The sequence below is a fragment of the Borostomias antarcticus genome (assembly GCF_949987555.1).
Source record: "Borostomias antarcticus genome assembly, chromosome: 23".
In the NCBI taxonomy this organism is placed as follows: domain Eukaryota; kingdom Metazoa; phylum Chordata; class Actinopteri; order Stomiiformes; family Stomiidae; genus Borostomias; species Borostomias antarcticus.
The window spans coordinates 8168338-8181945 of NC_140256.1; the positions used below are offsets into that span (position 1 = coordinate 8168338).

General features: G+C 45.8%; 1 protein-coding gene across 1 annotated transcript; it reads right to left on the reverse strand.

Moving 5' to 3' along the window:
• Positions 1 to 5665: 5665 nt before the first annotated feature.
• LOC311324902 (ATP-dependent RNA helicase DDX4-like) lies at positions 5666 to 11386 on the reverse strand (the record flags this gene model as incomplete). The annotated part of the gene is made up of 15 exons (XM_084457499.1): positions 5666 to 5780; positions 5874 to 5984; positions 6163 to 6433; positions 6592 to 6691; positions 7956 to 8101; positions 8267 to 8433; positions 8698 to 8827; positions 9342 to 9496; positions 9695 to 9847; positions 10151 to 10293; positions 10505 to 10549; positions 10697 to 10753; positions 10845 to 10892; positions 11011 to 11037; positions 11263 to 11386. 15 exons carry the CDS (start codon positions 11384 to 11386, stop codon positions 5691 to 5693), a joined length of 1767 nt encoding a protein of 588 aa, XP_084313625.1. The 3' UTR covers positions 5666 to 5690.
• Between the last annotated feature and the right edge of the window lie 2222 nt (positions 11387 to 13608).

Below are 13608 nucleotides of genomic sequence, written 5' to 3' on the forward strand. Positions count from 1 at the left end.
CACATGTACCTATATTTATTAAAACTCGCTTCACATTGAATGTAGACATGGCATTGCATATTTTATCATACATAGTATTTTATTAAATTGTCATTCATTATTTTCACAATATTCCAATCAATATAAATAATACCATAATTCTGATTTATAGGAGACTGAACATTGTCATTTTGTTATTAGTTTATTACCGGTTCATTATGTACAATCTATGCTACAACTAGATACAATATATACATTAGGAATGGCAGTCATGATATCCCATAACAGCACACCTGTGTTAACAACTTAATGCTGCTGACAAAAGGTGTTCTGTATATAATCAACCTCACATTCAATTGTGGTGCTGACTGTGTAATTGACCAGCCTAGGAGTCTCAACATACTCCAGGATACACACCATCTCCGGGGGTATTTTGGGGGACAGTATAGAGGGAGCTACACACTCTACTTCTGTAGTTCTAGCAGGAGAGTTGGGGATGTACTCTGTGGTCTGTTGAAGCGTAGCAGCCCCGTGGTAAGCCTGTGGAAGCCCTGTGTGTGTCAGGGCGAGGGGAGTGTGAGACAGACTGGTGTGTGTGCTACTGTGGTCCTCATCGTCGGGAGAATGAGGTTTTATCTCTAGCTCAGTAAGACCTCTTCCTTCCAGGAGGTCTATGACCAGAAAGTCCTCCAGCTTAAGAATGCTCTTCATCACTGTTTCCTGTTAAGGAGGAATTGACAGAATACTAATTTAGTCAGGAAGACTATGGTCTGTCTTGGCCTTTAAGGTGTTTCAAATATTTCACTTCCTTGATACAACACCGAATAAACATCACACTCACAATTCATGTTCAGTCACCTTGTAATTACGGTGTAATAAAGTAATGTTTACCTTACAGTGGGGCTTCAACAGCCATTGTCCTATGTGACTGACTTGAGGGTCAGCAACTTGAGGGAAGAAGTACTCCTTGCATCTGCACATGAGGAATTCAGGTAATTGATCACGTGTACTAATAGTAATGCTGGTTGATGTGTGAGAAAGTATAAGTTACAGTAACTGGCAACAGCCCATGCTCCTTCCTGTCCCTCTTTGTGGAGGTGTTCGTCACTCACAGAGTTCTGGACAAGACTGCCAACAGTCCCAAACAGAGAGTCAGGATGGTGAGTGGAGTCACTGTAGCAACGGTCTCTGTATAGTCTGGAGATAAAACAAGTTAGACTAAGAATTGCAGCTCAAACTCTGGAGACAAAATTGCCTTCAAATACTCACTCTAACATTAAAAGCAAGAATGTGATTATAGAACTACACCAGTGTGAAAGAGTCATGAGATTTATTTATTTGATTGTTTATACCTAACAATACACTGACACACTTACAGAAATCAGCAGTTGTGAACAGGAGTTTTTCTGATGAGGTGTTGTCGGCCAGCAGATAAACTGAGTACTCCGTGTGGGCACTGAGATTGAGGAAGGTGTGCTGCCTTACATCAGGCCAGACAGACACAGCTGAGACAGGGAATAGACATTCTGTTAATCTATTATGGCCACAAGACTGAGACTTACAATGATAAAGTAATCAATTGCATATGACAGGTCGCAATCTTTTAAATACTCAAGGACCTGTGTTCTCTACTTTTTGCCCTGTTGTGAGATCTGTGTTCATACCTTGCTCTGCCCTCCCCTGCCTCAACAGCAGTCTGTACCCACCCACTCTTCTGGGTGGCCCCTCCTTCTTCCACACCCAACTAACTGTCACCATGGTTTCAGTCACAACAGCATGTAATCTAACAGCCTTTAGAAGCGCTGAAAAATAAAAGCTTTATATTATTATTATTACTATTATTATTATTATTATTAGCTTCACACATTGAAATGTTGTAAGTGTTGAGAGAGCCTCCGGTCAGGTGTAGCTCACCTCCATGCTCCAGGCTGGCAGCGAGTGACTGTGGGGGGCCACACAGGTTGTGGTAGGTGGGGTAGACACTGACATCGTAGGTCTGCAGGAGCTGGACATGCTCTGGAGCAAAGGGGGAGGTGAGGGTGTCATAGCATCAGTTTCAACCAATATGATAAGGTGAAACGCATTCTTCCTTCTTTCTTACTTTCTTTCTTTCCTTCTTTCCTGCCTTCCTTCCTTCCTTCCTTCCATCCTTCCATCCTTGCTTCCTTCCATCTTTCCTTTCTCCCTTCAGTGTAAACTGGCCTACTTTAAATATCTAAGTCATCTGGACTGGTGTAACCATGTGATCCACCCCTACAGTAGCTAGCCAGCCACAGACTGCCAGTGGGTCAAATGTTACACCAGAGACAGGAAGCAGCATTCCACCGCATCACCATACAGTATGGTAGCTGACCTACAGTAGCACTGTGTCAGGTCCATGTCCCCATATTTACCTGCCAGGACGGCTGACCTGCTGTGTCCATCCACCCTCCTCCAGTGCCTGGACGCAGGGTATGTATGGGAGGTCCACTCTATGACAAACTCACTAACAGGCAGCAAAGAGGCTCCCATGTCCCACTGGACCACCAGACTGACCCCTCTGGAACTCACCCACAGACTCCTCACTGATGGCACAGCTAACAACAACAGCAGCAACAACAACAACAACGTTAGACTTTACTGCTCGCGGGTTTTGCAGAGTAGCCTACTGTAAATGAGTAAAAATGGCTGTGATGTCCTGTGCAGTGTTCATATACAGTGTTCATATACAGTGTGTGACCTGACGGAGGGCAGAGCTCACCCTGGTGTGGTACAGGGTAGACCCTGAGATGGGAGGGAGGAGAGGAGCCAGCCTTGTTATAGGCTGTTACAGTGACCTCTCCCTGCTCCTCCCACACTTCCAGCTCTGTCCTCAGCCCTGTGGTGTCAAAAGTCATGTTCTGGGTCCGCCGACCATTCTTCTTCGTTGGTGTGTAGGTCACCAGGTGGCCCAGGACTCGACCGCCAGCCTCCTGGACATCTAGGGCCTGAGGGAGGGGAAGAACATATCTGAGAGAACAGGTTTCCATACTAATTAGACACGAGTCTTTCTTAGGATGCCCCTCCCTAGTGGCATTTCTCAACAAGAAAAGTGTGTGCACGTAGCTGCAGTTATACTGTAGATTTATAGACCAACTGGAATGTTCTCTGTTGCTGTTGGTGTCAGAAAAGGGCTAAAATTTTGAATATGACAGGCAACCTGATGGTGCTGTGGAGAAACAGCCCTCTAGTCATAGTTGGTAAAGATGTAGACAACCATTTACCTCCAACGATCAGTACACAACCTCTTACAAAACCTGTGTTACCTTCCACATCAGGGTCAGGCTATAAGGTCCCTCAGAGGACGTTTTTGGCTCCATATGGAAGCAGACCTCCGGGCCTTTAGAGGGCACTGTAAGGGACACAGAGAGATAATATCCCACAGGAAGGTGTCATCTCCAATTCCCCGGCCCCCACCCCCTCCCTCCTCCTCCCCAACTCACTCCTCTCCAATGTCATCCCAGTGATCTCAGAGCTCCATTCACTCCAATGGCCAGTCCACCCAACACAGGCCACGCCGACGCAGTAGCCGGTGTAAGGATGGAGACCGTGGATCACATACACCACGGTCTCCCGCAATTTCACAGAAACATGGTCTGGGACCTGGCAGCAAACACAGGTCAAGCTTCTGGTCAAAGGGATACTGATGGTGGAACAAAACAAAGTGGTAGAAGACATCGCTGTGTGTAGCATCAGCTTTAGATGTCCGGGAGGTGAAGTCAAGGTGAATTTAATATCTCACACAATGACGATCATTTCGGTCACCTTTGTCCATGTGTGGTCGGTGCAGACTCGGTAGCGGACCTGACACCTGCTGTGTTCTGTGCTGGCGGTCCAGACCACAGACAGGGAGTCGTGAGTGCTGTTCACCGATGTGATGGAGGGAACAGGAGCTTTCACTGGAAGCATAAGCATTTCACACAGGAACAAGATCATTTCATCAGAGTCAAACGCAAGCTTTCTTCAAATGAAGCATAGCTGCGTTGTGAGTCTAAACCACTGACCTGCATTGTGACGCAATCTAAACCACTGACCTGCTTTCCACATGTCCACTAGGTGTGGCCCATACCAGCGCTCCTCCTGCCTGCTGACTCTCTGTTTTATTGTGATGTTGAAGAGTCCATCCGAGTTCAAGAGTGCTGGGCAAAAATAAACACGACTGGACCTGAAACAAAAGAAGTCAGTTCAACGGGGATCACATTTACATACTGTACTGTACTGTATCACAGTGCTGTGAGGTCCTTTAGATGCAAGTGTTACTTTACTCACTGACTGAAGATGAGGGCGCAGGTGGAGTCTGCAGGATTTCTGGACTCATGATGCCAAGAGCATGACAGGGTGACAGGCTCCACCGGATTAAAATAGCAAGAGATGTTCAGGGGCACTGGGTCAAACAGTCCTCAAACAGACGTACAATAGGAAAAAAGATGAATCATTCATGCTAATATTTCTGGGATAGACATATTTATGTTGTGTATGCAGAGTGCATGAATCTACACATGGGAAAACATGACAAGATGGAAGCAGCGTGTATGCTACGTGCATTGATCTAATGTATGTAATGTAATCTCAGATGGAGCCATGCATTGAAATGTGTGGACAAGCCAGCAGCCGTTATCTACCAGGGTAAGAAACAGGAACACTGTCACAGTCTCTGAGGTTGTTGACACACACACGCTTATCGTTCTCACAAGCATGTAGATCTTCTTTCAACACGGTACACTCTGGAACAAATATCACACTGAGATATTACAGGTATTACATACCGTAGTACATATAAATAGTATGTGTACTGTACTTCGCAATTAAATGCACATTCACCTCTATGACAAATATTTGTTTTTAATCTAACCAACTCTTGCTGCTAGTTCAATTATGTACATAACAGTTCAGGCACAGAGCAGTAGCCTAGATATTACAGAAACAGTAGAAACCAGTTACCATGATGGTGAAGGTGGTTTGGCTCAGACTGTCCATCACTCAGACAGGAACACTCTTAAATATCAAAGGAATATTAGAACATCAAAACACCACAATGTTGGAACATCTGAACACTTATACGTCTCATTAAACCTAGCTGTAATGCACATCTTCACTCTGTCAATATAAATTAGATACCTCTCCTAGCTCCCAGGGTGTGTGAGTACTCACCATGACACATGAGAGTTAGGCAGAGAACGATCCACAGGGAACTGTTTGCTTTATGCCACATCTCTGTCATAATGGACAGGCATGAAAAGTAACAAAACGTTAAAATTGATTAATCCCAACACACGTGGCAGTTTGTCGTGTCACTGAGTGTATCCAGTAAAAGAGGAAGCCGATATGCTGAGATGAGATAGATGCCCGTCTTATCTACACCGTAGTTTCATGAACAGGATGTTGCCTCATGTATGCCATGTCATGTCATGTACTGTGGTGTGTGTCTGTGTGTGAATAAACAACTTTGAATAAAAGCGTCTGCTAAATGATTTAGATGTAACAATATGTAAACTCATAACATTTGTAATATTCATAACAAACATAAAATCAGTGTATTGCATCACAGACAGAATGTTCTGTTCTTAAACCAAAATAAAAAACAACCAAATGTAATGCTGATTTTGTTTTATTTAAATTACTGTACAGTATTAGTTGCCGCTTCAGGAGGACAGAGTGCAGACCAGGACGAGATGGCAACGGTAGGGAGGTGTTTACTCCCAAGATTCCTCCTCCAACGGTGGTTCCGATGCCACCGGCTGGCTCTTGAACCGCGTCGCAGGCTGTGGGCCCTGGGAGAAGGCCTGCTGGGGACAGACACAGATGAGATCCAGAGATCAGAGGGAGATGGCAGCTGATAGATCCAGAACTAGACTACAGTAGTGTTGTCAGCTTACATTGCTGCATGTGTCCGTGGATGCAAAGCCTCTCCCTGATGGATGGAATGCCGCCGTCGCATGAGAACCAGCAGACACTTCCTCCAGCCAGGACGGAACTTCCTGCTGGGACTGTTAACAAGAGTACGGTTAACGAGTGAGTGAGTGAGTGAGTGAGTGAGTGAGTGAGTGAGTGAGTGAGTGAGTGAGTGAGTGAGTGAGTGAGTGAGTGAGTGAGTGAGTGTGAGTGAGTGAGTGAGTGAGTGAGTGAGTGAGTGAGTGTGAGTGAGTGAAATGAGCGTATAAATACCCCTGCCAGGACTTTGATTAGGCAGCAAGCCAGTGAAGCGTCAGCATCCGGGTCGAAAAACGACACCGCCTGCCCTGTGTTGCCACAGCGACCGGTCCTGCCAATACGGTGCACGTACTCCTCGATGCTGGGGGGCATGTCAAAGTTCACCACATGCTGGACATGCTCGATATCCAGGCCTCGCGACGCTACTGATGTAGCCACCAAGACCGGACATTTGCCGGTACGGAAATCGTTCAGAGCTTCCTCCCGCTCCTGCTGCTCTCTGTCCCTACAGGAAGACGCCGTTCAAACATTGTCAAAAGTCTGACATCATCAGTCTGAACATACCTGGATCAGGAAAACTAGTCCTGACCACCAATGTTCTGAGTGGCTGCATGGGAGCACTAGTCATGAATATCCAGGTTCTGATTGGGCCATTCCACCTACCCATGGATACTGGTGCTGGGGATCTTGACCTGAGAGAGGAAAGTTGCGATGAAGTCCGCTTTCTTCTTGGTTCCTACAAACACCATGGTGCGCTCCGAGCCTGAAACCAACCCACTGTGTAGATCAAACTGACAAGTATCTGATTCATCAGCCTGGTAGCACCTCTCACTCAAAACACAGTGCTTGTCATAAAACCTTACAAAACTCATGGCAAGCAAGTGGTGACAGGGGACTTTGGAACTGCCAGTTGGCGACTTCAACATCCAGACTGAAATATTGGAACCTCTTTTCTCTTTCTCTCCTCCTTCTACTCACAAAACTGGCTACCGGCTGGATTTCATCTTCACTAGACACTGTTCTACTCCTAAACTCTGTCACTCCCCTCCATCTCTCCGACCACTATTTCATGTCCTTCTCCCTCTCCTCTTCCTCCATAATTCCTCCTCCTACCCACATGGTTACTACCCGTAGCCACCTCCGCTCGCTCTCCCGTACTGACCTTTCCGCTTCTGTTACCTTCGCCCTCCTTGCCCTTGAATCCTTCCCTCTCCTACCCTCTGATACTGCTACTGATCTTCTCCTCTCTACTCTTTTCCTCTTCCCTGGACAATCTCTGTCCCCTCACCTCCGGACCAGCACGGCCAAATAATGTCAATTTATATAATAATGTATAATAATGTAAATAAGGTAAATGGAGAAAAGGCAAACTCCAAGAGGACCTTCTTAACTTCATATCTCTTCTTTCTACATTCTCCTCCCCATCTGCTGCTAAAGGCCATGGTCAAGCCCTATACCCCCTGCCGACCACTATGCTCTGCTACCTCAAGGCGACTGGTTTCCCCGTCACTCTTGAGGCCCCTGCAGTCGATCAACACGGTCACGGCTCTTTTCTGTCCTGACCCCACAGTGGTGGAATGAACTGCCCACTGACGTCAAGACAGCAGAGTCGCTGCCCGTCAGTAGAGTCGCTGCCCATCTTTCGCCGCAAGCTCAAAACTCACCTCTTCAAGAAGTACTACCACGATCTTCCCGCAACTATTGTATTTTTAGTTTGCTACTCTTGCACTTTGTCTTTAGCACTAGATTATGCTCTTAGACACTTGTTTAAAGAGACACACTTGTGAGTTCTGGTGAGTAGTAGTACACCGACTTCCTACGTTAAATGCAATTATTGTTAAGTCGCCTTGGATAAAAGTGTCTGCTAAATGACTAATGTAAAAAAAAAGTAATGTCTTCTACTGATGAAGAGGTTTAAAGTAACAAGGCTTGAGACCTGAATGTGTGAACCATTAGGTCCGTCTAGTCTGTTGTGACTTGTGAGTTCAAAAAGCTAGCAGCCCACAGTTTTCCCTGTAGAGTCTGACCTGTGTTGTGCAGCAGCTCCACTAGCTGGTCTCTCTTGGAAAACTGGGTGACCTGGATCACTCTCTGCTCCACGTCACTGCAGGCCCCGCCCACCTGGCCCACCACCAGGAAAGGGTAGTCTGTCCGCAGAAAGTCAGCAGCCAGCCTGCAACATCGTCACACAGGAGGAAAAATACTGGAAAAAAAATACTCCTTGAGAAAAATACTGAGAAAAAAAATACTGTATGAGATGATACCATAGAGGACTGCTACATGAATTCCTAACCTCACCCTCTCTCTCTCTCTCTCTCTCATTCACACACACACACACCTCTGGATGTCCTCAGGGAATGTGGCACTGAACATCAGTGTCTGGCGTTCCTCCTTGGGGGGCATGTCAGGTGAGCCCACAAGCCGGCGCATATCGGGTTCGAAACCCATGTCCAACATCCGGTCTGCCTCATCCAGAACCAGGTACTTCAGCTTACTCAGTCCCACCTACAGTACAGCATTGACACCTTATCCACTCAGACCGTTACCAATGCGTCAGTGTTGAGCTTCTGAACAGAGAGGACCATGAAAGGGATGGACCAAGGAGGTGGTGGAAACAGTTTTTTACATAGATGCGTTCTTGAGGGGGGAGTGGGTTTGACACCCAAGTGATTTTGCAGTGGATGATCTGCGACTTCTGAATGAAAAGATAACATTGGACTAGTTATGTGTACAGTTGGACTAGTTATGTGTACAGAACACTTGTCACACCTTTCCTCTGCCGATAATGTCCAGCAGCCTCCCTGGGGTCCCACACAGCATGTTGCACCCCCGCATTACTTCCCGGGTGGTATAGGCTGAACGGACCCCTCCATAGACAACCACTGGACGTACACATGTCCTATGGAAGAGGAGGGGGGAGTTACATGATGGGCTCAAAGTGTGAATACACTCTCCTTCGTAATGCGCAGTGCGTCGAAGGGTATAGTTTGATTCTGGTATGGAGAAATTCTCCTAAATGGACACAGATGTAAGCACTGCCTCGTAGATTTGAAGCTGATAATAGTATGGCCTGCTGGTCTTATACATGTGTATTCGTGGCTGGTGTGTTGACTGGTGGTGAGAGAGCAGAGATGATGAAAACATTCTCTCTTATCTTATGCTATGCATATAAAGGAGAGAAAAGGACTTTGAATCTTTGGAGCACTGTCTACATAGCCTAGCTAGGTTCAGTGTCTCTCCACTGTGCGCACACTGTGTAATAAAACCATTAAAATCAAGACGGTCGTTGTTCGCTTTACCTTTCATTCCTGAAACATCCTGCATATCACAGAATACCCAACAGGGTCCATTCCAAATCAACACACTGGAGAGTGGAACGTGTTCTGTCCTCAGAGAACCAACCAATCAATCACCCATAGGAGAACTTCCGGGCCTCGAGGTAGATCTGGTTACTGAGTTCTCTGGTGGGCGCCACGATGATGACCTCCGGCTCTTGCACCTCCCTGAACCCATCTGCTGCTGCGCCCTCCGACATCAGCCTCTGGAGGATAGGCAGCAGGAACGCAGCCTGGGGGGAGGGGAGAGAGATATACAAACAGTGAGGTATAGCCTAAACTGCAAGATAATAGAGGGAAAGAAAGAGGGTGTGAGTGAGTGAGTGAGTGAGTGAGTGAGTGAGTGAGTGAGTGAGTGAGTGAGTGAGTGAGTATACATGCATGCCTATTATGCTTTTTAATGTGTCTATGCGTTAGCAGTCAGAGATCACCGTTTTCCCTGATCCGGTCTGGGCACAGGCCATCAGGTCTTGGCCAGCAGAGATGATGGGGATGCCATGTTTCTGGACCGGGGTTGGCTTTATGTAGCCTGACCTGCGGATGTTCCTGCTCAGGCTCTCACAGAGACCAGCCTCCTCAAACGACTGATGAAAGATGGAGCAGGAGGGATGGTTACATTACTGTGTTACCCTGACATCCAGTTTTTATTTTACCGCACCTTCTTGACTATCCCTATTGGGACAGACCAGCTGTGAAGTACCACTCAAGTCACTTTTTGAAGGATCGCTTGCTTATATCATTAAAGCTAACAACCGGTAGTGTCATCTCATTAACTTGAGGAGCCCATCTGCAACATCTGAGAAACACATATTAGGAAACAGTGCTTTAGCTGTACAGTACGTTACTAGTAATGTAAAGTGACTGTTGAGTGAGTGACTGCTCCTCACCATGATGGCTGGGGGCAGGTCACTGCGGCTCACGTCCACCAGGATGTCATCATATTTGTCAAAGTTAATCCCGGTCTGGAACTGAGAGAAGATGGAGGTCTCGTCCTCGGGAGGGGGAGGGGGGACGTAGGTCACCTTCGGACCTGGAAAGACATCACACCCCTGGTTTGTTATAGCAGGTAAGTTCACTGCTTTCTCTGTCTGACTAGGAGCTTGGGGTAGTACAAATGACATGAGTGGAACCAGTGCAAACTGAAATACACAACTTCCTCTGTGCCTCTTGTCATTGATGCTGAACATGAAATTTACATTTTTACAAGCGTATAAATTTAAAACAGGGATAGTACTTCTGACCTGTATTTTGGTCCTCATAATTGCCATTGTTGTTGTTGAATGAATCTGTAAGACAATGCCAGAGGCCACTGAAACCTAGTGGACATGCTGGCCACTTTCAATATCAATGTGTCTTAGAAATGAAGAGTACTATACCAAACTCATTTTATCTGACACTGATATAAGTAAAATGGAAGGGTGATGCTGATATACCAGTGAATGAGTCGCTCAATCCACCTCCTCTTCCTCTGCTTCTTATGCCTCTGTTACCTAATGAGACATAATATCTTCCGAATTACGTTTCACCTGTAACAAAGTTTCCAGAACTCAGGAATTCATATCGACTTGCCTTTGGCCCCACCTCTTCTTCCAAATCCACCATCTCTGTTGTTCCAATTACTGCCGTTGTCTGAGGTGCAGGGGAAGAGTGGAGAGGTTCAGTAATTAAATTACCTAATTAATGTTATCAGGATATGTGGATGTGACTGATTCATCTCATACCACTACATTTACCAGTCATGCTTTACCATTGTCATTGTCGTTGGAGTCAGTCTCTGTAGAGGAGAGAGGAGATTTCAGTGTCAGGAGAGTTTTGAGTAATGAGGACCTCTATACATCTGAAGAGTTCCACCTCCCAAGTAGTCTGGGTCAACGGAATGATTGTGAATAGAGGCATAGCACTCACATAGATCTTGTTCTGTGATTATTTGATTTGCAGCCGTATCAGATGTGCAACCTCCCCAGTTTTGTGGATAATCTGAGTTACTGCCAGCCCTTACCTGTATCGTAGGAGTTGATTCCACCAACATCTCTCAATGAACCTCCATTACCTATGTCAATGACAGGAAATGAAACATGGGGAAACCACTGGAACCTGATGGGCATGCTAGTAGTTTTAGCCATGGTAACCACAACCTTGTGGCTCTAAATTATCCATTAGCTACTAGTTGCACCCCTGTTACATCCCAGAGACACCTCTGTTACTACCCCGGGACAGGAGCACCCCCTACTGGTCTACCATGAGAACTATAGCTTTCTCGGGAGGCCACTTTGATGTACTGTAGCCCAAGTCTTGGAAATGAAGAGTACTATGCCAAACTCCTTTTATCTGACAGATATAAGTAAAATAGAATAGTGATGCTGATTTACCAGAGAATGAGTCACTCAATCCACATCCTCTTCCTCTGCTTCTTAAGCCTCTGTTACCTGATGAGACAATGATATTTTTTCAAAATTACGTTTTACCTGTAACAGAGTGTTCAGGACTCAGGGATTCATATCGACTTGCCTCTGGCTCCACCCCTTCCTCCAAATCCACCATCTCTGTTGTTCCAACTACTGCCGTTGTCTGAGGTGCAGGGGAAGAGGGCAGGATATGTGGATGTGACTGAATAATCTCATACCACTAGATTTACCAGTCATGCCTTACCATTGTCATTGCCATTGCAGTCAGTCCCTGTAGAGGAGAGGAGATTTCAGGGTCAGGAGAGTAAGGGCATCTACACATTTCCTGATCACCTCCCAAGTAATCTAGGTCAATGGGATGATTGTGAATAGAGGCATGGCATCCACATATTGAAACTCGGTTAAGAATTATTGTCATCAATATGGGTTGTCTGGTCAGGACAGAGGGAGGGATCTCCTTTAAGGGGTTTATTAAACAAATTGCAGCATACACAGGCACCGACTTTTTGAGAGTAATTAGATGCATCTTTCTGTGTGTGTGGTTCTAAAGGGAGAAAAATAGCTAGTTAGCTCACTTCTACAGTAAACCTACTTCACAGACACATAGGCTAACTTAGTCTCTTACACAAGTCTCTGTAGCACTCCTAGCCCTGGTCCAGAGCGGTAGTCAGGGCTATATCCCTGGTATACCACCCTGTCAAGCACCATTCAATGTGTTGATTTTGGTCACTCTGTCTGCACTTCACTATCTATAATACTGTAGTGAATGAGGAGGGAGTCGAAAACAGGAGCCAACTGGTGTACCATGAGAACTATAGCTTTCTCAGGAGGCCTCTTCCAATAAAAATGTAGCCTTGTAAGTCTTGGAAATTAAAGGTGGGGTAGGTAGTTTGACGTCAACAAGGCCTCCAATTGGTCATCTTTTTCAAAAGAACCCACCCCTCCCTCCTGTCAATCATGATGTAGTCCCTCCCTCCAAACATGACTGGTAGGTGTGGCGAGATAGAAACCCTGATTGGTCAATACATTCGGGCGCGGTGCATTCTTTGAATCCAAAATACAGAGGCAGCAGTAAACACAGAGATACAAGTTTATTCTCAGAGCACTTCTGTTACTGATAGCTGAAAGGATATTATGCCAATTTTACCAAATAATGCCAAAAGCAAACTACCTATCCCACCTTTAAGAGTAATATTGCCATTGTTGTTGTTGAATGAATCTGTAAGACAATGCCAGAGGCCACTGAAACTTGGTGGACATGCTGGCCACGTTCAATATCAATGTGTCTTGGAAATGAAGAGTACTAAACCAAACTCATTTTATCTGACACTGATATAAGTCAAATGGAAGGGTGATGCCGATATACCAGGGAATGAGTCACTCAATCCACATCCTCTTCCTCTGCCTCTTGTACCTCTGTCACCTGCTGAGACATAATGATATTTTCTAAATTAAGTTTCACCTGTAACTGTGTTCAGGACTCAGGAATTCATATCGACTTGCCTCTGGTCCCACCACTTCCTCTAAATCCACCATTTATGTTGTTCCAACTACTGCCATTGTCTGAGGTGCGGGGTAGGGGTGAAGAGGTACAAATACAGTGCACTCTTTTTTCAGGTCCCTTACCAGAGGTGTCACTGCTAAAGCCTCTCCATCCACCTCTCATGCTGTCTCTTCCTCCTCTCCTTCCACCTAGGTCCAAGCCTCTGCACCCTGTTGAACAAAAAAAATGTAAAAGTAGCAGTCAAACAAAATGTATTGAAATAAAATTATGGATTTATCAAAAAAGAGACAATATATGGCTGTGGCTGTGTGATCTGAAGACTGTCAATGGGATGGGACTGTCCATAGCAGCAAAGCCTGGTCCTTTCCTCGTATTCCACCCCAGGATCCGGTCCCTCCAAAGTTCCAACTGCTGTCGTTGTCTAAACGCAACAAAA